This window comes from Budorcas taxicolor, chromosome 10 (assembly GCF_023091745.1).
Source record: "Budorcas taxicolor isolate Tak-1 chromosome 10, Takin1.1, whole genome shotgun sequence".
Classification (NCBI taxonomy): domain Eukaryota; kingdom Metazoa; phylum Chordata; class Mammalia; order Artiodactyla; family Bovidae; genus Budorcas; species Budorcas taxicolor.
The window spans coordinates 43,676,913-43,700,146 of NC_068919.1; the positions used below are offsets into that span (position 1 = coordinate 43,676,913).

The following is a 23,234-nucleotide window of genomic DNA, read 5'->3' on the forward strand; positions in this document are numbered from 1 at the left end:
CACCTGCCTTCAGAGGCCCCAGCTGGGATCCAGCTCACACTCAACTGAAGGCCGAACCTCTGGTCTAGACCTGAGGCCCCAGCCACCTAGGTGGGTGGGGAGGGTCAGTTATGGCCTGAAGCTGCCTCTGCCACGAGGCTCTGCCTGGGAACATCTGGCCATGTGCTCTATTCAGAAGTCAGGAATGTAAACCATTGAGGGCGGGAAGTAGAGATGATGCCGCCCCCGGAAACCCCGAGCACTGTGCCAAGGCCCTCGGGCTGTTCGGAACAACCACACAAGCACAGACGTCCCGAGTGTGTGCTCCCAGCCCAAGCCCAGAACCGGAGGCCCAGCCAGACAGCAGCCCTGGGCGCTACCTGGCACCTTTGGCCAGGGCAGGGAGGGAAGGATCCCAGGAGTCTCTACAGGTCCTGGCCGAACCCAGACATGCCTGATGGCCCTTCTACAGCCTGAAGAAACACATTTCTCGGCAGGGCTGGGCTCTGAGGGACTAAGCCGGCCAGCAGGGAACGTCCCTGGCCCGGCAGGCCCTAGGGTGCGCTTCTCCTGTAGAGGGTCACCAGCTCCCTCCTCTTCTCCCGGAGCCCAGGTGCTTCCTGGCTCATCTCTTCCAGGTCCCTGATCTCCTGCAGGACCTGGGTGGCCTGTCTCAGCTGCTCCACAGCCTGGCTGAGCAACGTCTCGGCGTTTACGGAGGCTGATTCACTGCCCAGCACCTTGTTCAACAGTTTCTCTGTCTTTTCTGAGGCCACCTTCACCTCCAGCTGAGCCCGATGCAGCTGCTCCCCAGGCTGCCACCGACGTCGGGGGCCTTCCCCCAGCAGGTCCCCCAGGGAGGAGCAGCGGGGATGGAACTGAGGTTGTGGGTCCCAGGGGGGGAGGGCGGTGGATGTCGTTGCAGCCTTTGGGGGAGTTCCTGGGGGTCCTGCAGCCTGGGATGACTGGAGGGGCTCAGGACTGTCATCAACACCATTCACTGAGACCTCTGCTGGGCCTGGAGCAGACGCCTCAGAGGCCCCAGGACTCTGAGCTGGCCCAGAAGCTTCCACGCCATTCATGGACGCTTTCAGTTTCTCCGATAAGATCTTGGGCGGGGGGGTAGGGGGCTTCCCACCCTCCCTGGGCCCAGCCTCAGAAGTCTCAGCACCCGGCACCTGGGACAGTTCTGCACTCTCAGAGTCAGGGGCCTCCTCAGGGCTGGGGTTCTCCCAGCTCACCTTCAGCTTGTCAGGCAGGATCCTGTTGGGGGGCTGCTCAGAGTCACTGTCCTCCACCACTGGAGTCTCTGAGTCTTCTTGGCTTTCAGGGTGGGCCTCAGCGCTTGCTGGGGCAGGGGTAGGGGCGCTCTGCCCCACAGGGGTCTCCAATCTGTCACCAGCACTGCTGGTCTCAGGCGCTGGGGAAGGCTTGGCAGGAGGCATGGGCGGCCGGGGTGTCTCCCGGGGCTGGGCTGCATCGACATCGTCGCTAGGGGCTAACACTGGTGGCCCGCTGTTCGGAACATCGAGGTCCAGACGCGAAAGCCCATCAGATGCAGCACTGGCTACCTGCAAGGGCAGGACATGACATCAACTTGGATGACCGGCCACTGGGTCAGCTGTGCCCACCTACAAGAGTACTCAAGTCCTCTCATCCAGGCTTCCCATGCACCTGGCCTCCCACACCGTCCATGCCCTTTGCTCTGGCTTCCAAAGCCACCTGATTAGTAGCTAAAGTGATTCTCTAATGAATCCTCTCATCTCTCTCACTTCCATAAAATACCTGGTTTTGGAATCACAGGCCAGGAAGCCAGAACCAAGGTGTCCTCTCAGGCCTCAGCCTGGCTCTTCCAGCTTGTGTAATAGGCTGCTCTTTTGAAAGGCAACTGTGCTGGCCTGGGTGGCAGGGAACATGGTTTCCAGCCCTATTTCAGCCCCCTAGTTGGCTGTAGGCCTTGGGAGGGTCCCTTCTCTGCAACCACCCACCCAGCAGGCGACAGGATGAGATCTCACACACGAGTCTCCTGCATCACCATGCGCTCACTTGCTGTGGAGACTTCTGTCCGGCCTGCCAGCCCTCTGGGCCAGAGCTCTCCAGCCTTCCCCTGCCCAGCTGCTCAGCAGCCAGTGCCCATTCTCCTCATGTCATCACACGTGGCCTCAGACATGGGCAGCCCAAGACCACAGCTGACCGCCAGAGGAGAACAGCTGCACCCAGCAGGCAGCTGTCCCCACCTGGCCCCAGGGGCCCACAGGGACACCCAGCAGCCCCAAGGTCATGGGGACAACTCCTCGGAGGGCCTGGAGCGGGACTGGGCAGGAGGCCCCTTGCCCGAGGTCCCTCAAGGTCTTCACTCCCTTTCACACGCAAAGGGTGACCAGGCCTATACACGTACTCAGTCACAGGACACGAGTCCCTCCCTAAACTCTCCTCAGAGGGTCCCCCTCCCCAAGGCTGGCCCTCCCCGTAGCTCCCAGGCTTCCTCCCTCAGATATGCCTTTCCTCTAGGCTGCTTCAGTCACTCCCTCTGCAGGATGTTCTCCCTCAGCTGACAGACGTGAACAGGCTGTCTCATTTCAAAAGCAAACCATCCAATGACCTAGACCCCCTTCTGTCTCCCTCCTTCCCCGCCACGGTTTCCTTCGCACCAGCACCCCCGGCTCTGCACGCCATGACAGCCCAAAGCCGACTCCTTCTCTGAGAAAATGTGCTGGAATCATCACCGTCTGCCTTTTCCCCAGTCCTGTCCCATGACTTGTGGCTGCCAACCTGGCTGATGACCCACGGTCCAGGGCCCTTCTCTCTGGATGCACCCCTCTCAGGCCTCCTCTTCCTTGGCTCCCTGTGCCCCTCATTCCTCAAAGGTAACATTTGCTGAGGTTCCTTCCTGTCCTCTACGGTCTGAGGAAGGACTCCTCCCTTCCCCCTCCCACGCCCAGGTCTCCTGGCATGTGGGCACTCTGACAACCCTGCGTGTCCACTCTGCCTCCCTGAGCCCTGAATTCAGTCACAAGCCCAGGTGGCTCTTGCTGCCCAGTGTCTCTCCCACTGGCCCCTCCCTTTTCACCCCTCCTGGACCCTGTAGGCCCTACCTCTGCCTCTATTTCCTGGCCCCCGGGCTTTCCCTGCATCAACCCAACCCATACTACCCAGGGCCTCCAACTGACATCTGGAACACACCCTTCCATCCATCCTGCCCCCAAACCCTGCTTTCAAGACCTCCACAATTTCCACCCTCCCAACCCCGCCTTCCCACACCATCTCCCAGTCAAAGGGACAGAGCACATCTTAAACTCCCCTGCTGGGGCCTCAAACTCACACCATTCCTTACACCCAGGACCTCCCTCACTCCAAGTCTCCCCACTGAAACCCTTCCTGTGCTTCAAGGGTCAGCTCAGCCTGATGCCAAGAGTGCTTAGGAACAAGGTAGCCCCCTAGCCCACTGCCACCTAAGCAGCTGCAGTCCCAGGCTCAACTGACCCCCAACCCTTCCAAGCTGAGGGCAAGGCCTTACCTCTTTCAGGTGGACTCTCGTAGGGGGCCGGCGCCGCTGGTCCCTACGTACGCGGTCCCGTGTCACATGCTCCAGGACACAGCTCTTGTCCACCTTGACCTGAGAATGAGGAAACCGTGTCAGTCCCCACCCAGCCTTGGGGAGGGGAAGAAATGGCCAGGTGATGATCTGACCCAGAGGTGGGGTCTGCACCTCCCCCTTGCTTGACAGGGCCCGGTGCCCCACACTGTCTCTCTGAGGCCTCTCCCTGCATCCAGGTCTCTGCTTTTCCACCCGTCTTTACATGGCCTTTGTCGTCCCTCTGCAACCTAAGGCTCGCCCTCTTCTGCAGCTGCCCTCTGTGCCTCAGTCTTTCTGCCCAAACGCAGGCCATCAGCCCTCACTTCTCAGTCCACTGCAAGTATATAAGCAGCTCTGTGGCTGTTTTTGTGCCTAGCCGGGGGGGAGTGGGGAGGAGACAGCCCATGATCCCCTAGTACCTGGCTTCCAGAAAAGGCCTTCCTTGGCCTCAGTCACTCTCCCAGGACCCCTGAGGATCCTGAAAGAAAAGCTCAAGAAAGACCAGGGACTCTACTCCCCCTGGGGCGGGAAGCCTGGAGGGCACCCTCTCTGCGGGTGAGGAATGTGGGCAAGGAGTATCCAGGAAGCCACAGTGAGTCATGTGGGAAATCCAGACTGAATCCCAGTGCAGCTGGTCCCTGTGATGGGGGGTGTTCTAAGATTCTTCTCCCCTGAGGTGAGACTCAGGCCCACCTGGGGGTCTTGGCAGTGGAGCAGCTGGTCCTGCTCCATCAAGGCTGTCGGCTGACACCATGCTCCTGTGGCCTCCAACATCCTCTCCCATGCAACAGGGACACTCTACCAAACTAGTGAAGGGCTGAATATGACACAGTCACATAAGACGTGACCTGGGAGCCATGGCTGCCAGTAAGGGAACCTGGGTGTTAAGAGGGAACTTGCCTGGGAGAATTCGTCCCCATCAACCTCAGTCTTCTGCAACCCAAGGGGTCACTCTAGGTGACCCCCTGGTCCATTAGAGCCCAAATAGCTATGAATCCACAATGTCAAAGATAAACCCTCCCTAGGAGATCTGGCCCTGTGGGGCACCCTTCCTGCCCAGAGCCTGATCATGGCCCCGCTGGCATCAGGGAGAGGGGGCTGGATGGCCACTGCAGACAGGTAAGGAGGGCCTGGCCTAGAGCCAGCCAAGCTCGGACTTCACAGCCCAACTGAAAAGTAAGCTGTCAGGCTCTCAGCTCACCCCAGACCTCTCTGCCCTGGGCCCACCTGCTGTTACGGCTGGATCTGGGTTGGAAAGGAAGCATGGTTGCAACCAGTTAAATTCTACCCATGTTTTAATTTAAAAATATGTACTTAAATTTCCTTACACCTCAGTTTCCTCATCTGCAATATGGGAACACAGACATTTACTTTGAAGTGTGTTGTGAGGATTAAATGAGGTAACAACAACAGGTGCCCCAGTGTTTGTAGCAGTGACATAATCAAGGGGTTGTCTAGGGTGGGGGACAGGGTCCACTCTGAGATCACACGTGGAGGGAAAAGAGACCCAGAAGACTGCATCGCACCTCATCAAAAGCCTTGTTCTTGCCTCGGCTGATTCCTTCATTGAGGGCTTTGATCCAGGATTCCTTCTCCTCCCCACTGGGTGCCTGGAACTTGATGTCACTGACCTGCAAAAGGCATGGGTGTGATGAATGGCAGGCGTTTATAAGGGTTCACACTTGGGGTCTTAGGGAAACTTCCCACCACAGCCTGAAGTCTACCTTCCCACAGCTGGTCAGGAGCAAACCAAAGTGACCCCCACATCAGGTCTCACACAGGGACTCCAGAGCAAGGGAGGAGACAGACCCATCCGAGAAGGGGCCCTCTCCATGTATACAGCTGCCAGGGATTGGGATTCAAGTCGGCCTTGCCCAGATCTGGTCTCACCCTCTGTGACTCCCCCAGACCGCAGCCTGGCCTCCGAGATTTCTCTGTGAAGTAGGAATGCAGTCCCAGTCTACATCTGCCAGACTGAGTATGACACAGGTGACAGGCATTCGGGTGGCCATCCGAGAAGGCCTACGAGAACGAGGGCCACCTACAGCTGCCCAGGGGCCCCACACCTAGTCCTGGCCAAGAGAAAAAGTCCCAGAGGCTCCGTTCTGGCCTTGAGTCATGGACTGAAAGAGAGAAAGGGTCTTAGGGGGCCCATTTCAGCCCCCTCATCATATAGACAAGGCTCATCAGAAAGACAGGACTTGGCCAAGGCGGCCTGAAGTAATCCCATGGCTCAGCCTCACATCCCCCCTTCACCCCACCCCAAGCCACAAGCTCCAAGCTCCTACATTAGAATCAGAGGCAGCTCAGAGAGGCCCCTCCTGGACAGGCCCCAGGGTCAGACAGGAAACAGCAGAAGGAGTGAAGCCACTCAGACCGAGGAGCTACCTTCCATGGTGGACACAGCAGGAGGGCCCCTGAGCTGGACAGACCAGCACCCACAGCTGGCTGACCCTGAACTTCAGGGAGCTGTGAAGATCAATGATGTAGCAAAGCGTTAAACGTGGAAGTGGGCACAGACAGGGTGCTCAGTCATAGGAATTGTCACCATTTCTCTCCTACACAAAACAGTCCTAGTTTCCTTATCTGGAAAAAGGGATGCCACTGCCTACTACAAAGCAATGCTGAGGGAACTGAACACCCTGGTGACTCAGTGGTAAAGAATCCGCCTGCCAATGCAGGTTATGCAGGTTCGATCCCTAGGTCAGGAGGACCCCCTGGAGGAGGAAATGGCAACTCACTGGGAAATCCCATGGACAGAGGAGCCTGGTTCACTACAGTCCATGGGGTCACCCAAGAGATGGACAAGACTTAGCAACTAAACAACAACAAAGCCAGGGCCTGGCACATAGTGGGTACTCAGTAAGTAGTTACTGAATGAACAGCTCATCAATGAATGAGCTGGCCCTTGGTTCCCGTTTTGGGGCCTCTGCCCACTCTCTGACCTCGAGATGCCCTAGTTCTTTGTCGGGCAGGTCACCAGCTGCCCATCCCCGGCCGGGTGTTAGATCGTGCCTTCCCTCCTGCCGTTCTCCTGGTTATATAACACACGGCCCGCCTGGCCCCCTCAGCATCCTCGTTATATAACTTCCTCCTGGCTGCCTCTGAGTTCTCCTCATACAGGGCCCTGGTCCCACCCACCTCCCCACGCCAGGCACAGCCAAATGCTCATTTGCATGACCAGGGTAAATTCGATCCTGGCAGGAGATCGGCAGCTAAGTCAGAAACCCCAGGGCACCTTGGCAACTGCCTCAGCCCAGCCATCAGGGCTGCTCAGGGCTCAGGAAGGGACAGCACTGCATCGAGTTCTGAAAGGGCCCGCTCAACCCTTTGATGGGGTTTGTGAGTATGGTGGCCCCAGGCAGCCCATCAGCCCAGCTACTGCCCCTGCTTGCAGCCCCAGAGTCAGTGGGGTGGGGCCCCTGCGTGGTGCAGGACTTAGCATCCCAGACAGCTTGAGAAGCATACACTTGAACTCAGAAAAAGATGCAGCAAGAGTGGGGCAGAGAATGAGCACTGACTGAGGAGTCAACATCTAGTCCCACTAACCTGCAATGAGAACTGCAGGGGTCTCTTTACTAATTGGGGCCTCAATGGGACACAATGGGACAAAAAATCCAACCACTGCACCCAACCCAAACTGTAACTCTTTCCCATTGGCCAGCCCATCTAAGCAGGCTGGGGGGAGTGTGCTGACCCAGGGGTTCCCCAGGAGAGGGAATACGAAGTTATACAGGACCCAGCCCCACCCTAAGGAACACAGTAATCCTGCCTGAATGAGCTAGGCATCAGAATAGGGACAGATAGAAGGGTGATCAGAATAGGGACAGACAGAAGACCAAGAAGTTGCTCCTCTTGCCCCACCCCCACCCCACATCCTGAAGAGCCACAGGCTGCACCGATGCTCCCTCCCCAAGCCTTCCCAAGAAGCCCCAGGGCACAGGCCCCGCCAGGAGTTCAGAAGCTAACAGGACTGGACACAGAGAAGGCCCACTTGGCTGGGAAAAGGGGGAGGACAAAATGGCAGAGAGGAAAGAAGTGGGAGGGGGAGAGAGGAGGCAGGAAAGAGGAAAGGGCCAAGCTGGCTGAAATCAGCAGGGCAGCAAGGCCCAGCAGAGGCCACCCTGCTTCCTGGCAGCGTCTGCCTGTGACCTCATGGCAGGGATGTGGGGATGGGGAGGCAGGAGGGTGAGGGGCATGCAAGACACTGGAGTCTTTGTTTATTTGATTAGAGGGAAAAAAAGGCGGCCTCAGGACCAGACAGCCGGGGTCATGTGACCTCCTGGCCAACCCGTGGCCTCACTGAGGACGGGAACACCCAAGGCAATAGGAGAGGAGGGTGAGGGTGCGGGGGAGCTGGGGGCGGGGGAGCGGTGCTCCGTGCAGTCTACCATGTGATCTCTGGAGAGCCCCCACTCTCTGTGTGAGCTCCTGGGGTACCAAGGGTCAAGGGCCCTTGAGCTGAAACCAGGGTGGGCTGTGTTCCCGCTACCCAGCAGCCCCCACCAATCACGCCACAGCCCCAACTTGCCAACTCACTGTCCTGTTCCTAGAGTCACCCAGAGCCAACCTGAACTCCTGGCTTGACTGGAGGATGAAAGGGAGGGTGTTGGCCGAAGCAGCTGAGAATGCAGCTGCACAAACAGGCCGCTTACTTGGAAGGTGATGTCCCATCCTGAGCGGGGCCCAAACCACCTAGCCCACCATCAGCTGGTTCTCAGAGAAACGAGGTGGTCCACAGAATGGCACTGGCAGAGGACAGAGAAGACCCCTCTGCCCACATCCACAGGTGCTCACCGAGGGACACACAGACGTAGACAACCCCTGGGCCAGGCGAACACTCTCCTGCACACAGAGGTGCACACACAGGCCTCAGGCACACAGGTCAACCTTCACACACAGCGCACTCTACACGTCTCCCAAACACACACACACACACACACAAATACAGCACCACTCAGAGGGAAAGTGCACCTCCAGAACAGGGTAGGGGTTCTAGGGCCTGAAAGACCAAAATATGGCTGCTCTCCCCATCTTCCTCATGGAACCCTAAGCAGCAGAAGTCAAGTGAAACCTGCACCTGACCTTGGCACAACCCCATCCCCGGCATCAGAGCTCCATGCTTCCTTGCCCCACCTGCCACTGAGTGGGACAGAAGGTTATTGAGTCAAGCCATCATGGTCTCCCCCAGGGACATAGAGGACTGGGCTCCTGGCCCTTAAAGCTATGAAAGAATCAGAATGGCCTGGGGCAAGCCCAGACCAGGCCCGCTCCCCAGCCCCCAGCTTCTGTGACTCAGCCCCTCTCTGCGAGGCTCCACATGATGAGCAGAAGCTGGGGCGAGGCACAGCCCAGCTGCAGATGGGTGCGAGCTGGCGAGCAGCACTGTGCACACCAGCCCCCAAGCTGATCTCCCTCCTGACATCTGTGAAACTCCGCCACGTGGCAACACCCACCCAGACTCCCTGCCAGAGATGAGGGGTGCAAACAGCGAACTCTGTCCACGTACACAGCCTGTCCCAGGGAATGAACCTCTCAGGCAAGAGACTTCCTCCAGCTTCAGCCAAGAAAGAACAATGCAAAAGGAGGAAGGCTGGAGCTCTGGGTCTGAGCACTGAAGCTAGGATGGAAGGTAGGAGGGGTGGCCCACCCAGGAAGGCCTGGGATGAAGGAAGGGTGTGGTTGCCTGACTGTGGCAGGGTGCCGAGGTCTGGTGGGGTGAAGACCTCATCCCTAGCCTTCCTGCCTCAGCCCCTGGCCTCCTGTGTCCAGGCGGTGGGAGAATGCCTAAGGGCCCACCTCCCAAAGACTACTTTCCAACTACAGCCCCCAGGGCCTGGAAGGGGAGACGGGAGTGGAGCTCTCGGCAGAGCCCTAAATGCACCTCCTCTCAACCAGGGGCAGGGCAGCTCCAAGACATAAACAAGCCAAAGGTCCCACCATAGCAGAACCTGGGTCTGAGCCTCTGCCACATTGAACAGAGACCTGTCAGGCTTGCATCCAGGAGCCCAGACTGTTTCGAGAACCTTCCAGGGTGACCTTCCCCAGCAGACCCTGGCCTGGAGGGATGTCAGCCAGCAGCGGGCTTAGCCCTACCTTGTTCCCTGGGGACCGCAGCAGGATAAATCGATGCTTCCGCTTAAGGAGGGCACGAAGGTCCTGGCACTTCTCATAGCTGCCCAGCTCCACCGTCTCCACACACTTCTGTTCATCCTGGGGAGGGAGACAGAGGAAACACAGTAAGCGCCAGATGCCCCTAGACCCTCAAACACCCAGGCCCGCCCCAGAGCCTGATCCCACTCAGTGAGGGCCTCGCTTGGTCAGAGAGGGCCCTCGGGCTGTCAATCAACCACCAAGAGGCGGCATTCAGACCTGGCAAGTAGACGATGTTCAGTCCACACTGGTTGGAGGGATGTCCTCAAAGCTCTCCATCCACATAAGAAATGGGCTCTCAGCACATTTCTACCCACAAAGGTAGGTAGCAGGATTGATTCAGATATGCCTAAGGCCAAAGGAGGAAACGGGGGAAGCTGGAAGGGCTTAGGCAAGTGTGCCCGGGAGTCCATGCAGGCCCAGAAGCCAGGCAGAGATCAGTGCAAGAGGTGTCCTGGAAGAAGGAGCAAGTTGAAAGGAAAAAAGGGCTTTCCAGGTAGGGCCACAGAGAGAAGCTGTTTCACCACAGTGATCCAAAGTTGACTTCCCCACTGGGCATCTTCCTTCTCTGACCCTTCACCTGGGGTGAGAGGCCACTCTCTGTGGCCAGCACAACAGACAGGGCAAGAGTTCCTTCAAGAGCATCCCAAGCCTGCCACCGTGAGGATTCATCACTAGTAGGGCTGGTGGCCAGGACAGTGACCAGTCTCTTCTTGGCCACCTCTGGACACTGCCTGGGCCACCCTCCCTCACGCCAGCCCTGGCTCTTGAGTGTATTCTCCTCCTGGGCTCCACCCCCCAGGTGCCTCTCCAGCAAGCGTGGGAGATGCTCCTCCCTCAGTGGTGGTCAGCTGCTTCCTCTTCTGGGGAAGACCAGGCTGAAACAGCTTCCTCAGTGTGTTACACTCTCCCCCTGGAGACTCCAGGGAAGTAGTTGCATGCCCTGGGAGACTGGCTGGCAAGTGAAGTCAACTCTTGCTGTTGACACCATGCAGACCCAGCAAGAGCATCCAACCAGGGACCACCTCAGGGCTCCTCAGTTTTGGGTGGAATATCTGGGAGGGAGGCAGTTGGCTCGATTCTTTGCAGAGGAAATACCCCAATTTCCCTCCATGATAATTCTGACCTACTAAGAAACCCTGACACTTAGCAAGCTCTTTTGCTTCCCTGATTTTCCAGAGTCCCTCAAGCACCCTGAAATCCTAGAATCCCAGGATTTGCCTCATTTTATAGAGAAAAAGACCCACTCCAGTGTTCTTGCCTGGAGAATCCCAGGGACGGGGGAGCCTGGTGGGCTGCCGTCTATGGGGTCGCACAGAGTCGGACACGACTGAAGCGATTTAGCAGCAGCAGCAGCAGCACAGAAAAAAAGAATGAGACCTGGAGGCAAAGGGAACTGCCCTAGGCCACAGACCCAAATATGGGCTTCCTCAGTGGCTCAGCAGTAAAGAATCCACCTGCAGTGCAGGAGACACAGGAAATGCGGGTGTGACCTTGGGTCAGGAAAATCCTCTAGAAGAGGACATGGCAACCCACTCCAGTATTCTTGCCAGGAAAATCCCATGGACTGAGGAGCCTGGCAGGTGACAATCCATAGGATCACAAAAGAGTCGGACATGACTGAGCAACTGAGCACACATAGACCCAAACGTAGGAGCAGCGCCAAATGGAAACACACATCCTCTGACTCCCAGGCCAGAGCCCTTGTAGCACACCACACTCCTTCCAGCCAGAGCCAGAGACTGGACAGTGGCCCTAGCAGCAGGCTGCTCTGCACCAGTGGTCCTCCAGGTGTGGTACCTGGGCCAGCAGCAGTCGCATCACCTGGGGACTTGTCAGGAATGCTCATCTTCAAGCCCCCACCCTATTGAATCATAATCTTGGGGGAAGGGGTCAGCAATCTGAGTTGTTTTTTTTTTATCTTTATTTTTACTTTATTTTACTTTACAATACTGTATTGGTTTTGCCATCCATTGACATGAATCCACCACGGGTGTACATGCATTCCCAAACTTGAACCCCCAGCAATCTGAGTTTTAACAAGCCCTCCAGGTGATTCTGATGTTTGCAAAAGCTTGCAAACCTCTCCCCTACACCAGAGATTCTCAACCTTGGTGGCACCTGTGTGCTTTAAAAATCCCCATCCCAGGCAACATCCCAGACCAATTACATTAGGATCCCTGGAGGACAGAGCCCAGATGTTAGTATTTTCCAAAGGAGCTGACTGTACAGCTAAGGTTTGTAACCACTGACCCACTCTCTCTTCAGCCCCTCGGGGAAAGGGCAATAGGTAGCCAGGGTGACCTGTCTCTCCCATCTAGATTCAAACAAGTATCTTTTCCCATTCCTGCCTCCATGCACCTCTTTCTGATCCTTAGTCTTCAATCCATTGCAGGTGTCTGCACTCAACACAAGGCTGGTAAAATCCACCTGCTCCAGGAAGCCGCCCTGCTCTCCCACACAAGCCTGAGCCTCAGTGCTCTCTCTCCTCTGACACTCCCCATCTGCAGGCATCTTACTAGGTGCTAGAGACACGCTGTCATGGGGAAGGAGCCACCTTTCTCCACCTTTGTTGCCTATGTCTCCTTTCTGTTCCCCTGCCAGTGCCCTATAAGGAATGGCGCTCCAGAGGAAAAGTTTGCTAAACTGAATGCCTGACTCAGAGCAAGACTCCAGGTTTCTTCCCTCCGATCCCAGAGAGAGATCCTCACCTACCCTATGTACACAGGCCTCCCCCCACTGGAAAGATATCTGGCCCAAACACACCCTCCTCTGTCTGGAAACAAAAGGTCAGTCCATCTCCACCACCCAGTTCCCCATAGCTGCCTGACCTGGGTCTCCTCTCAACCTGAATCGCTGAATCATCTGGCCCTTCTGCAGCTCAGAAAAATCGGATAACCCAGCAGGCACTGGGCGGGGGCAGCACTTTTGGAATGTCAGCCTCACTGACAGCAAAGAAACAGCCAAGAGTCATTCGCACTCGCCTAGTTCCTTACATCAGAAAGGGGAATTGAACATTTCTCAATTCCCTCTCCTGTGCCAAGCTCCCCCACCCCCGAGTGCTAAGTTCTTGAAAACGCCTTGAGGTTTTTAATAGTGACTTTTTTTTAAAAGCGTGATTTAGACTTTTCGTGTTTAGGGGATGTGAAATCCTTCCTGCTTCCCAGACGTGCCCAGATGTAGAGAGGTGGCCCAGGACAAGGCTGGCAGCACCTGACGAGCTGACAGCTGGGGGCCTGTCACTCAGTTCTTATGGTAGCTGGAACTGGAGGAGGCTGTGACAGCCCCCTTTACTTATAAAAATAGCCCCCTGCAGCCACCACAGCATATCCTAATTTGGTGGCAGTGCAGAACATCTGGGGACTGTCTGCACGATTCACCCCCTTAGACTTCTCTGGCTGTTTCTCTGACACCCCAGCTCCATGAGCCTGGGGACTCAGTCAGGAAAGGTGAGGTGCATCTCAAAGGCAGCTCCTTTAAATGCCTAGATCTCTCTTGGCCTGGGACAAGGAAGAACTGACCAGGTCAGCCTGAGGCACACCAACAGGAGCTGATGGGGAACAGGCAGGATCCCCCTTCCCCTGCCCCCAGCCCAGTTCTTCTCCACATACCCATTGGTCAGAGGCACACAGAGACAGCCCTCTTACAGCCTCAACCCCAAAACACAAATAGCATTCCCAAGTAAAGACCACCTTTTCGCCTCAGGTCTTCACCCAGAACTTTATCAACACTTATTCGACACACAACTTCCACATGCTGGGCTGTCTAAATTCCAAGCCTTCCAAATGGAAAGGGGCACGAGTCTGAAGTGGAAAGATGCGGGGACTATGAGAAGCACAAGGACAGCAAAAGAGGCAACCGGGAGGTTGATGTTACAGGAGAAAGAACAGCTGAGAAGTACAGTCCGGCAGTAGGAACAGCGGGCGCACCAGTGACTGGGTCACTGAGGAAGACTGTTTAGCCAGCATCTTCTGCTGGAGCAGGCAGACAGGAATATCCAACATGTCTTAGAGCAGCGGTCCCCAGACTTTTGGTCACCAGGGAACTATTTTGTGGAAGATAATTTTTCCAAGGAGCAGGGGTGGGAGGATGGTTTTGGGGTGATTCAAGCACATTTCATTTATTGTGCACCTTATTTCTAATCTAATGCTGCCGCTGATCCGATAGAGGTACTGGTCCTTGACCTGTAGGTTGGGGACCCCTGTTTTAGGGGATTTCCATAAAAAACAAGTTTTAGAGTTTACTTGCTGGCATAGCTGGATGGAGAGCTCCCTGACTTTGGGTCTAGATCTGACCTTCTTTCACTGAGCCACTGAACAGGATCTGGCCACCCTGGGCCTCAGGATCCTCCTCTGTAGAATGTGACACGATGGCTGCTCTTCAGGGACTGTGTGAGCATCATCCAAGAAGTTGCTGTTAAGTTGCTCAGTCATGTCTGACTCTCTGCAACCCCATGGACTGTAGCCTACCACACTTCTCCATCCATGGAATTTTCCAGGCAAGAGTGCTGGAGTGGGTTGCCATTTCCTTCTCCAGGGGATCTTCCCGACCCAGGGATCGAACCCAGGTCTTCCGCATTGCAGGCAGACGCTTTACCATCTGAGCTACCAGGGAAGCCCATCGTCCAAGAGGGGTAGGCAAGATCGCCAAACAAGCATTAGAAGTAAGTCTTATTTCTACTCTCATTACTGAGTGGAGCAAGCTTCAGTTTTCTGGAAACTTCACATAAGTGGAACCTAGCCCCGGGACAGCGAGCTGCAGAGTAGGTGGCCAGCTGAGGAGACGCACGCATCCCTACCCACATACACCTCCAAGAGCCCTCACCTGGGAGCCCTACACTCACACCTAGAGGTACCGCCCTGTACTGCACAGGCCCAGAGAAAACCAGGCACTTGCTCAAGGTTGCATAGCAGGCCCAAAGTGAAACAGGCCTTCCAGTCCCGGGTCCGGGATCTCTTTCTGGCCTGGGCTGCCCTCACTTGGCTCCCCAACGCAGAACACTCAGACTCAGGAGCAGGCCGGTTCTTACCTCATTCTCGTAGACCAGCAGCTGGGCCTGGCAGAGGAGCAGGTAGCGGTCCTTCCAGAGCCCTAGGAAGCCCCCGCTGCTCTTCTTGATCCAGCCAGCCTTGTCTGCTGTCTGCGCGCTCCGAGGCTTCTGGCCGCCCTCCTTCACACCCTGTAACAGAGCATTCGGACACACCATGAGGGCTGCTGCCCGGAGGCCACACAGAGATGTATCCCTCTGCTGGATATCACCCCACATGAATTTCCCCCCAGTCCCTGAGGCAGTTACTCTCCATCCAGTATCAGAAATGGCAATAATAACAGCAACCACAATAATAACTGCAGGCACCTTATATTGAGTCACTGTATTATGTTTTACACAAACTGCCTCATTTAACCCATGCAACTTGCTCAAGGATGCTCCTAGGTGGTAGCATCCTCATACACATGTCACTGCAGACTGAAGCTCCGACAGGGGAGGTGACTTACCAGAGTCATGCCACTGGAAGGACAAAATCAGAATTCACACTGGGCCTCTGACCTCGCATTCCCCTCCACCGTTCTGCTCCCCGTGTATTCATTTAACCACATCAACACATTGTGGGTACTGAGCACCCACAATGTCATAGGTGCTGGAGTAGGCAGGGAAGAATAAAAATAACACATCTCTTCCCTCTCAGAGCTGGCAATCCAGGGAAGGAGGAGCTGAACAAATAAACACCAGAGATAAACACACAAACAAGTGTGAAATGCTATGAAGCAATCAGTGAAAGTGAAGAGGAGGGAGTGAGACAGGATAGTGGGGGACCTGGTTCAGGTCAGGGTGGCAAACGACAGCCTCTCAGAGAAAAGGATGTCCAAGCAGGATCAGAAGGATGGGAGGAGGCAGGCAGGCAGAGTGGTAATCTTCCTCCTCACCCCTGCCTTTCCAGAGAGCCCTCTTGGCAGCCCCTGCATCCGGCCCCAAAGGAGGAGGTTCCACTGCCCTCACCCACAGACACCCCACCTGATGAGGGCTGCCTTCAACTACAGGCAGGTACAGCAGGTAAACTCAAACCCTTCTCAAGGACACAGCAGCCACCCTGGAGCCTTCAGGCCAGTCACTGACATCTCGTGTCTCTTGGTTACCCACCTGGGTAGCTGGGTGCCAGGTATATGCCTACCAGGTGGGGCCAAATTCACATTTGGTACCCAGCACCCAGTACTGTTTCTTTACACATAATGGGTGCTTGAGAAAGACCTGTGAAATGAAAATAAAAATACACCCAATTTGCTAACCACTTTGCTTCAATGACTGGTACCCACAGTGACGAGTGTGAAGGGGAGGGTGGAGGAGAAGGGGCTCAGAGCATGTAAGAATCTACAGGATGCTAGAAGGAAATCAGCACTGACTAATTTTGACTACTTTATAATTTACATAAAGCTTAAAAAAGGGGGCTCCAGTTAAAAGGAGCACATCTCTCCCCAGAGATATCCTGTGGCCACCGATGCTTTTAGAAGGACAAGTCCAGAGAGAAGAGTGGTGAGCTGTCAGGAGTGGGGCAGGGCATGGCCTCCCTGAGCGCCATCACAGCAGGGAACCCCCAGTCTGGTCCTTACTGTGGCCCCCTCCCCCACTGCGCTGCACACTCCACTGGTCAGGAGTCTGAGCTTTGGAGCCCAAGCCACGCAGACCGGAGGCAGGTCACACGATCTCTCTGAGCCTCAGTTTCTTCATTGGTGACATGGTGATATCTACAGAAGTTGCAAGGACTATGACTCCGTGAGGCTGGGGATTTTTGTTTTGTTTATTGTTGTATCCCCAATGGCTAGACAGTATCTGGCACACAGTAGGTGCTCAATAAATGTTGCTAAATAAAAAGATACAACATATAAAGCAATGCCTGCTGCTCCTGCTGCTGCTAAGTCACTTCAGTCGTGTCCGACTCTGTGTGACCCCAGAGACGGCAGCCCACCAGGCTCCCCCGTCCCTGGGATTCTCCAGGCAAGAACACTGGAGTGGGCTGCCATTTCCTTCTACAAAGCAATGCCTAGGACCCCCTAAACTTAGTCAATGGCAGCTGGCATTGCTACTGTTGTCACTGCCTTTCCCTCTGCCTCTCGGGGACCCTGTCCCTGGTTCAGAATTCAAGACAAGATCTATCTGGGCTCAGCTGCTGGGCCTCAATGCCCCCAGGAGCTCCAGGAATATGAGGTGCCCCCTAGAGATCTGTCCCTAACTTATAGACGCAAGAGGAATGGAGAAGTGGAGTGGTCCCAAATGGTGTTCCCAGATGGAGAATGAGGAAGTGAGAGGCTCGCTGGCAGGCTAGTTATGAGCCACCCTGATCAGGAGAAAGGACTTTGGGGCCCTTTGACAAGAAGGGGGGCTCTAGCATCCTACTATGCACCCAAAGCCCCACCCTCATCACTTGTGTTCAGCCCTATGGGCTTCGTGACCCATTGAGGCCTTCTCCACTCAGGGACCCCTGCAAGCTGGCCTAGGCCCAGGGCTGGAGGGGAAGAAGTGGGTCAAGGGAAATCCCACCCCCACATTTGACAGGTCACACCCCTCCATTAGTAACTACAGCAGCTGGCCACACCCCCACCCCAACCCCAAATGCAGACTTAGGCTTCTCTTACACAAGACTGCAGAGCAGCGGCCCAGATCTCCCACCTCAGCTCCAAGCTCGCCTCCTGTTTCCAGGGGCCCACCCACGACCCCATGGGATCTCACAGCCCCTCTACTTGTGACCTCTCCTGCCTGCCTCACCCACAGCCTGAGATGTGAAAACTTCCTGCCAGCTGGAAGCTCCTGGGGGCAAGGCTGGAAGCTTATGTCCTGATGCATCCTCTCTGCAGGTAGCAGAGCAGCGCCCAGTGACTGCCATGATTATATGAGCCAGAAGCAAGTCCAGAGCCTTCGGGGATGTGGATATCAGCATGGGGCTGAGACAAGGCACTCGGGGATGGGGGTGACAACTGAGGGACTGGAGGTGGCACAAACCCAAGCCCATGGGAGGGTCTCCTAGCCCGGAATCAGTCACAGCAGATACCAGGAGACAGGCCTGGCTGGAGGTCAGAGTCCTGCCACCCTTCACCCAGTCCCTCTCCCTGCCCCTCAGACACTCTCCCACCAGAAGGCTGGCTATCTATGCCCCAGTAAGTTTTAGTAAGCTGCCCCTCCCCTTAGTAGGGCTCAGAGGGGAGGTTTTGTCCTGCTCACCCCAGTTTCTTGGCCTTCTCTCCTCTCATTGACCAGCTGACCACTCTTCTTCCTGTTTCGCCCTCTCTTCTCCCACCCATCCTCACTCAAGCCCCTCCCCATGCCCACTGTGAGCAGCTTCTGAGGCACCCCTGGGCACCAGCCTGGCTCTGCTTTGCCTGAAAGGGGAGGGTCTTTGGGTCATTTGTTTAAAAAAAAAAGAAAGGAAAAGATACCAGGTCAGCCCAGCCCTGTGCACAGAAAGGAGCCATGCCAGAGAGAGACAGACCAGCAGAAAAGAACTTGCTGGCACCTCACATCACAGAAAGCTTAGGATAATGACCTTTGCTCTTGGACTGGACTAAACCCCATGATGCTCTGACCAAACTCTGCTAAGAACCGACCATGTCAGAGCCCTGTGATGGGGCAATCAGAGAGAGGAAGCACAGGCTCTGCATGGGGAACTTCCAGTCCAATGGGCGCAACACAGACCCCCGCACAAGGGAAATCCCCAGTCTGGGGGCTGGGTGGGCATCCTCTGTTTGAGAGGATCCCAGTCCGTTCGGAGGGCTCAAGCACCTACTCAGACGGGTACCCAGTCTTGGCTCTCTGGTAGGGTAAGGGCTTGGGGTTAGTTTGGGAAGCCCTTGCAGAAGGAAGGGTTTTGATAGGATTGTGAGGAAGAAGACACATATCTTGGCCCAGAAAAGGACATCAAAGACCCTACATTCTCAACCCCTTCACTACAGGATGAGAAATTGCAGGCCAGAAAGAGCCGAAGATTAGCTTAAGGTCCCAAAACCCGTACTGGGACAGGCCACTGCCCTGCCACTCTCTAGACGGGTAAAGGCAAAGGAGCAGCCTGGTGCCACTGGAGGCCAAGCCAGGGAAAGGCATGACTGAGAGGAGGGGGGGCAGAACCCCAGGGCGGAGACAGGAAAGCCTGAGTCCAGTTGCAACAATAACCTCACACTGATCACTGCAGCTTTCAAAGCTTTTGCACATAAACCATCACATTTCTGGACTGCCCACCTTCTTCATTTTACAGATAGGGAAACTATGGCCCTGAGAACACAGATGGACAGATGCTCAGTGCCCAGACCCACACTTCTGCACCAAACCTCAACCTGAGGAAACTACCATCCTATTATATGGAGAAGGTCACTGAGGGGCCTTCACACCAGTTCAAAGGAGCCATTTGCGAGTGAGGTGAGGAGGCCAGCCTGGGGTCATGGGGCAGAGAAGGTGACTACAATCTAAGCAGTGTTTAAGAGAAAGGAGATGGTACTGAGGCTTGGAGAAACAAGAGGAAGTGGTGGGGAGAAGAAATGGGAGGAAAAGAGGGATGCCAAAGGAGGGGTAGAGAACAGGGAGCCCCTGGTCATGCAGGGAGGTGGTGGGCAAAGCTTTAGATACCCTAGGTATGCAGGGAGCTTTTGGCATCTGGGAGTTAGTAAATGGCAATGTTAGAGACTCAAGACCAGAGGAGTAGAGGGCTGGGTTGACCACCAGACAAGCCACTGGACGAAGAGGCCCCAGGAGAACTTCCCTTAATTGAGGGGGGTGCGGTGGCCAGAGCAGCTCGGAGATCGAGTAGATCTGTCCCACATCCTCTGGGAGAAGAGAGGAAGAAGCCCAGCCCTCACAATAAGGGTAAGGGAGCCCCACCCCTGTCAGCAAGAAACCACAGCAAATCATAGTGGCCTGACTGTGCCCCCTATTTCCACCCACTCTGAGAGAAGGGGCTACAATCAAGACCGGGGGAGGAGACCAGGCCCAATATTTTATAGAAGAGGAAATGCACGCTTAGAGGGGAAGTGACTTATCTACCATCCCACAGAAGTGCAGGGCCTGGCCTGAGGGAACTCGGACAGATACCCCAGCTGCTCCTGGACAGTGGTCCCAGGAAGCAGGGAGATGAGCGCGGATGGGGACACAGGCAGTCTGGTCCTCAGCTGGCCAGGGTTGCCCCAAGAGTGAAGGTTTCATCTTTCCTCCCCACCTATCCAGGCAAAGACATAGCCCCTCCCCTGGGTTTGGGAGGGGCAGAAGCTGAGACCCCCTTGGGGGACCAGAAGCAAAATCCTCTAGTCTCAGCAAGCCCCTCCCTAGTTTATTCATTCCACAGTCACACATTAAGTGCTGGCAGCATGCCTGGAAGAGGGGCTACTGAGGGAACTGAGTCTGCAAGTAAAGGGCGGGGGTCACAGAGTGCTTGACCACACTCCAGACCATGAAGGTCCTGAGGGGAATGAGGGAGGCTCAAGGACCACTGCTGGTCCAGCTGCCCAGCTCCTCCAGGGAATCAGCCCTCCAGGGATGTGAGGATGGCAGGGGCAGGGATCAGCCCTGATCAGGGCCTGACAACTAATCAGGGAAGAAGCTGGACCCACCAGGGATAAAGGACCTACAGGGATTTAGGGGAGAAAACGCAACTTCTCCAGTCCTCCAGCCACAGGGTCACAGCCTCAAGATTCCTTGAGACAAGGATTCCAGAACCCACAGACCCACAACACACACACACACACACACACTGTGCCCTTTTAGGATCCGACGTGGACAGCACAGGGAGTCAGTGATAACAAGGGTTCGAGCCCAGCGACTCATGCTACTTTTAGCAAGTCATCAAACTCACCGGAGTCTCAGTCTCCCCATCTGTCCAATGGGAACAACCAGCACCACCACGACCACAGTTGGTGGGAGAAGACAGAAAAAATGAAGAATGGGTCTGCGATCCCTTACTCCCGCTCCTGCCTCATCTCATCGGGCCTAGGCTCTGCCTGGGGGATTGGCGTGGCCAGGGTGGGTGGGGGTGTCCGGAGACCCGCCGCAAGAGAAGGGCTGGCTGGAACAAGGGCCTGAGCCAGGGACCCCAGCCGCCGCAAGAGTCTCAAAGACCCCAGCCCAGGCCCCCCGACTGGCCCGGCCCTCACCTCCTCTTCCATGACGAGTCCGCTGAGGTCCGGCTGCTCGACCGCTCGGCCGCTCACTCCCGGCGCCGCGCGGTCTCCGATACCTCCATCAACCGCCGGCCGGGCGGCGGCTCTGCGCGTTCTGTCCCGCGGGCTGCCGGGTGCCCAAGAAACTTCGGGGGGGCGGGGCCGAGGGCGGGGAGAGGCTTCCGGGGGCCGGGGGCGGGGTCCGGGGAGGGGACTAGAGGGGCCTGAAGGCCCCGGTCTGGGCGGGAAACTAGGACCGGGGCCGGGCCGAGGGAGGAGCCTGGGCGGGGCCCGGCGGGGGCTTGGGACTTGGATGGAGGAACCCCAGCTGGAGGAAGACAGAGGGGACCGGGCGGAGAGAGGTTCCCCTGACCCGCGGAAGGACAGGGACTGGAAAGGAATAAGCAGTGCGGGGGACCGGCAGGGGGAGGGAAAAGAGGAGGGGGCTTCCGGCCAGAGGCGGAGGCGAGGGGAACAGGCGGGGTCCGAGGGCGGGGCCGGGGTGGGGCAGGACCGAGCGAGCCCCCGAGGTGCTGACTGCTTCTGCCTTTGAGATCTCCTGACCGAGTGGGCTGGGGTTGCCAGACTGGGCTAACCGGCCGGGACGGCCCAGAAATGGGCGCAATCAAGAGATTCTCTCTTTCCTCCCTGACCCTGGGGTAGTGGCGACGACCTGGTCCTCGTCCCCGGAATCTCCTGGCAGGGCGGCGCCTGGAGCTCGGATCCCAAGAGAGTCGTCTAACGGGAAGACCTGCGGCTGGGAGTCTGGACTCCCGCGTCCCTTTGCGGATGGAGGTCTGCCTCTGGCTCTCAGGGCCAGATGTCCTGAGAGGGCCCCAGGTCCCCAAATCAGTGTTCTCCTGCCCTCGCTGGGCATTGCTCAGAGTTGTCCACCTCTCTAATTCCTGTATCTGAGGGGTCCCCCCCCCACCCCCATCCAGCAGTGAATCTTGCAGCCTTGACAGCCTTGCTGTAAGTGAAATGTAAGGATAATGGTGTTAGTTAGACCTTGTGCCCTCACTTTACACTTAGAGAAACAGAGATCTACAGAGGAAAGATGACTGGCTATATCCCAACCTCCAGCACCTTCATGCATGTGCGCGCACGCACACACACATACACACCTCTTCCCTCTTAGCTCTCGGGGTCAACCCTGCCTAATGCCTTTGCAGGAAGAGTTAAGTGTGGGTGGAATCAATGGTGACCTTTGGCTCTGGCTGCCATAGCAGCAGCTGTGCCAGTTGACCCAGCTCCCTTTTCACTGCCTTCTACTGGCCCTCAGACTTCCAAGGGACTTCCAGCCAGCATGGAAAAGGGCATCCTGGAGCTCCAGGACCAAGGAGATGGAAGATGGGGTCATACTTTTTCTTCATATCTGTGCCTGGTGTCCTTCATCTAAAGGGGTAAAGAAAATCCAGCTTGGGGAAACAGAGACAGTCAGTGTACATGGCAAAAACCTCTTAAAGCCACCACATGGTGCAAGTCCCTCAACCTGCAGAACTGTGCAGCTGGTGTACCCAATGCCTGAGGACTCAGAAGGTCCTGTATCTAGAAACTCAGGTTCCACCTGCCTGAGATCAGAGACCCTGGGGAATTCATGTGGTTGCATAGAAGCAACTCATGGTGGGGGTGGAGTGGGAGTGAGGTCAGTTCTGAAATTCAGTCATCTCTCTTGCTACTGAGAGTGAGCCACTGATCACCACTTTGGTCTCAGTTTTTCCCCATCCAGCCTATGCTGTCCCTCTAGTTGTTGCCTCCACACTACACACATTCTTTCAACACGAATATTTTATTTGCCCTAATTATTTGTCAGGCCCCGCACTAATGGCTGGAAGATAACAGAAGGACCAAGTGTCCTTGGCCTTTATCAAGAGAGAAAGGCATGTAAACAGAGAAAACTATGTGTTAAATGTGAGGGAAAATGCATAGAGGAAGGGCACCAAAACTGAGACAGAACAGCATTCCAGGCAGAGGGAACAATGTGAGCAATGGTGTGGAGGCAGGAAACAGGTGTGTGTGGGTGTGGGTGTGGGTGTGTGGGTGTGTGGGTGTGTGTGGATGTAGGGAGACCAGACTGGAGAAGAAGACAGAGCTCCATACAGTAAGGACCTTGAAGGTCATTTTAACCTCAGGGCAATGGGATGTTATTGAAAGTCTAGGGCCTTGGAAGGGATGGAGTGTGTTTTGCATCTGTGCCATTTGATCAACAAAGTTTATTGAGTGCCTCTGAAGCGGTATGTTTTCCAATACATCATCCTGGCATTTGTCTGTCTCAAAAGAACTTAGGACACCTCCGATATCTGCTAACTGTACTAAACTCTTCACATATATTTCATTTAATCCTCACAAAAGTAGGTTCCCATCCATGAAATAGAATTTTTATCCTCATTTTACA

At 55.8% G+C, this 23,234-nt stretch overlaps 1 protein-coding gene across 1 annotated transcript; it reads right to left on the minus strand.

The window, feature by feature from the left end:
* Nucleotides 1-109: 109 nt before the first annotated feature.
* Nucleotides 110-20,935, minus strand: PLEKHO2 (pleckstrin homology domain containing O2). The gene is made up of 6 exons (XM_052646756.1): nucleotides 20,834-20,935; nucleotides 14,739-14,888; nucleotides 9,653-9,769; nucleotides 5,083-5,187; nucleotides 3,497-3,595; nucleotides 110-1,550 (listed from the first exon to the last, which is right to left on the minus strand). The coding sequence occupies exons 1-6, from the start codon at nucleotides 20,843-20,845 to the stop codon at nucleotides 534-536; spliced, it is 1,500 nt and encodes a 499-aa protein (XP_052502716.1). The 5' UTR covers nucleotides 20,846-20,935; the 3' UTR covers nucleotides 110-533.
* Nucleotides 20,936-23,234: the final 2,299 nt, after the last annotated feature.

Bases quoted from the DNA above. Each gene is read 5' to 3' on its own strand.
- PLEKHO2 (XM_052646756.1), bottom strand. The intron at 9,770-14,738 runs GTAAGAACCGGC...CTCCCTCCCCAG, and splicing joins TGCTGGTCTACGAGAATGAG to GATGAACAGAAGTGTGTGGA. The intron at 1,551-3,496 runs GTAAGGCCTTGC...CTGCCCTTGCAG, and splicing joins CGAGAGTCCACCTGAAAGAG to GTAGCCAGTGCTGCATCTGA.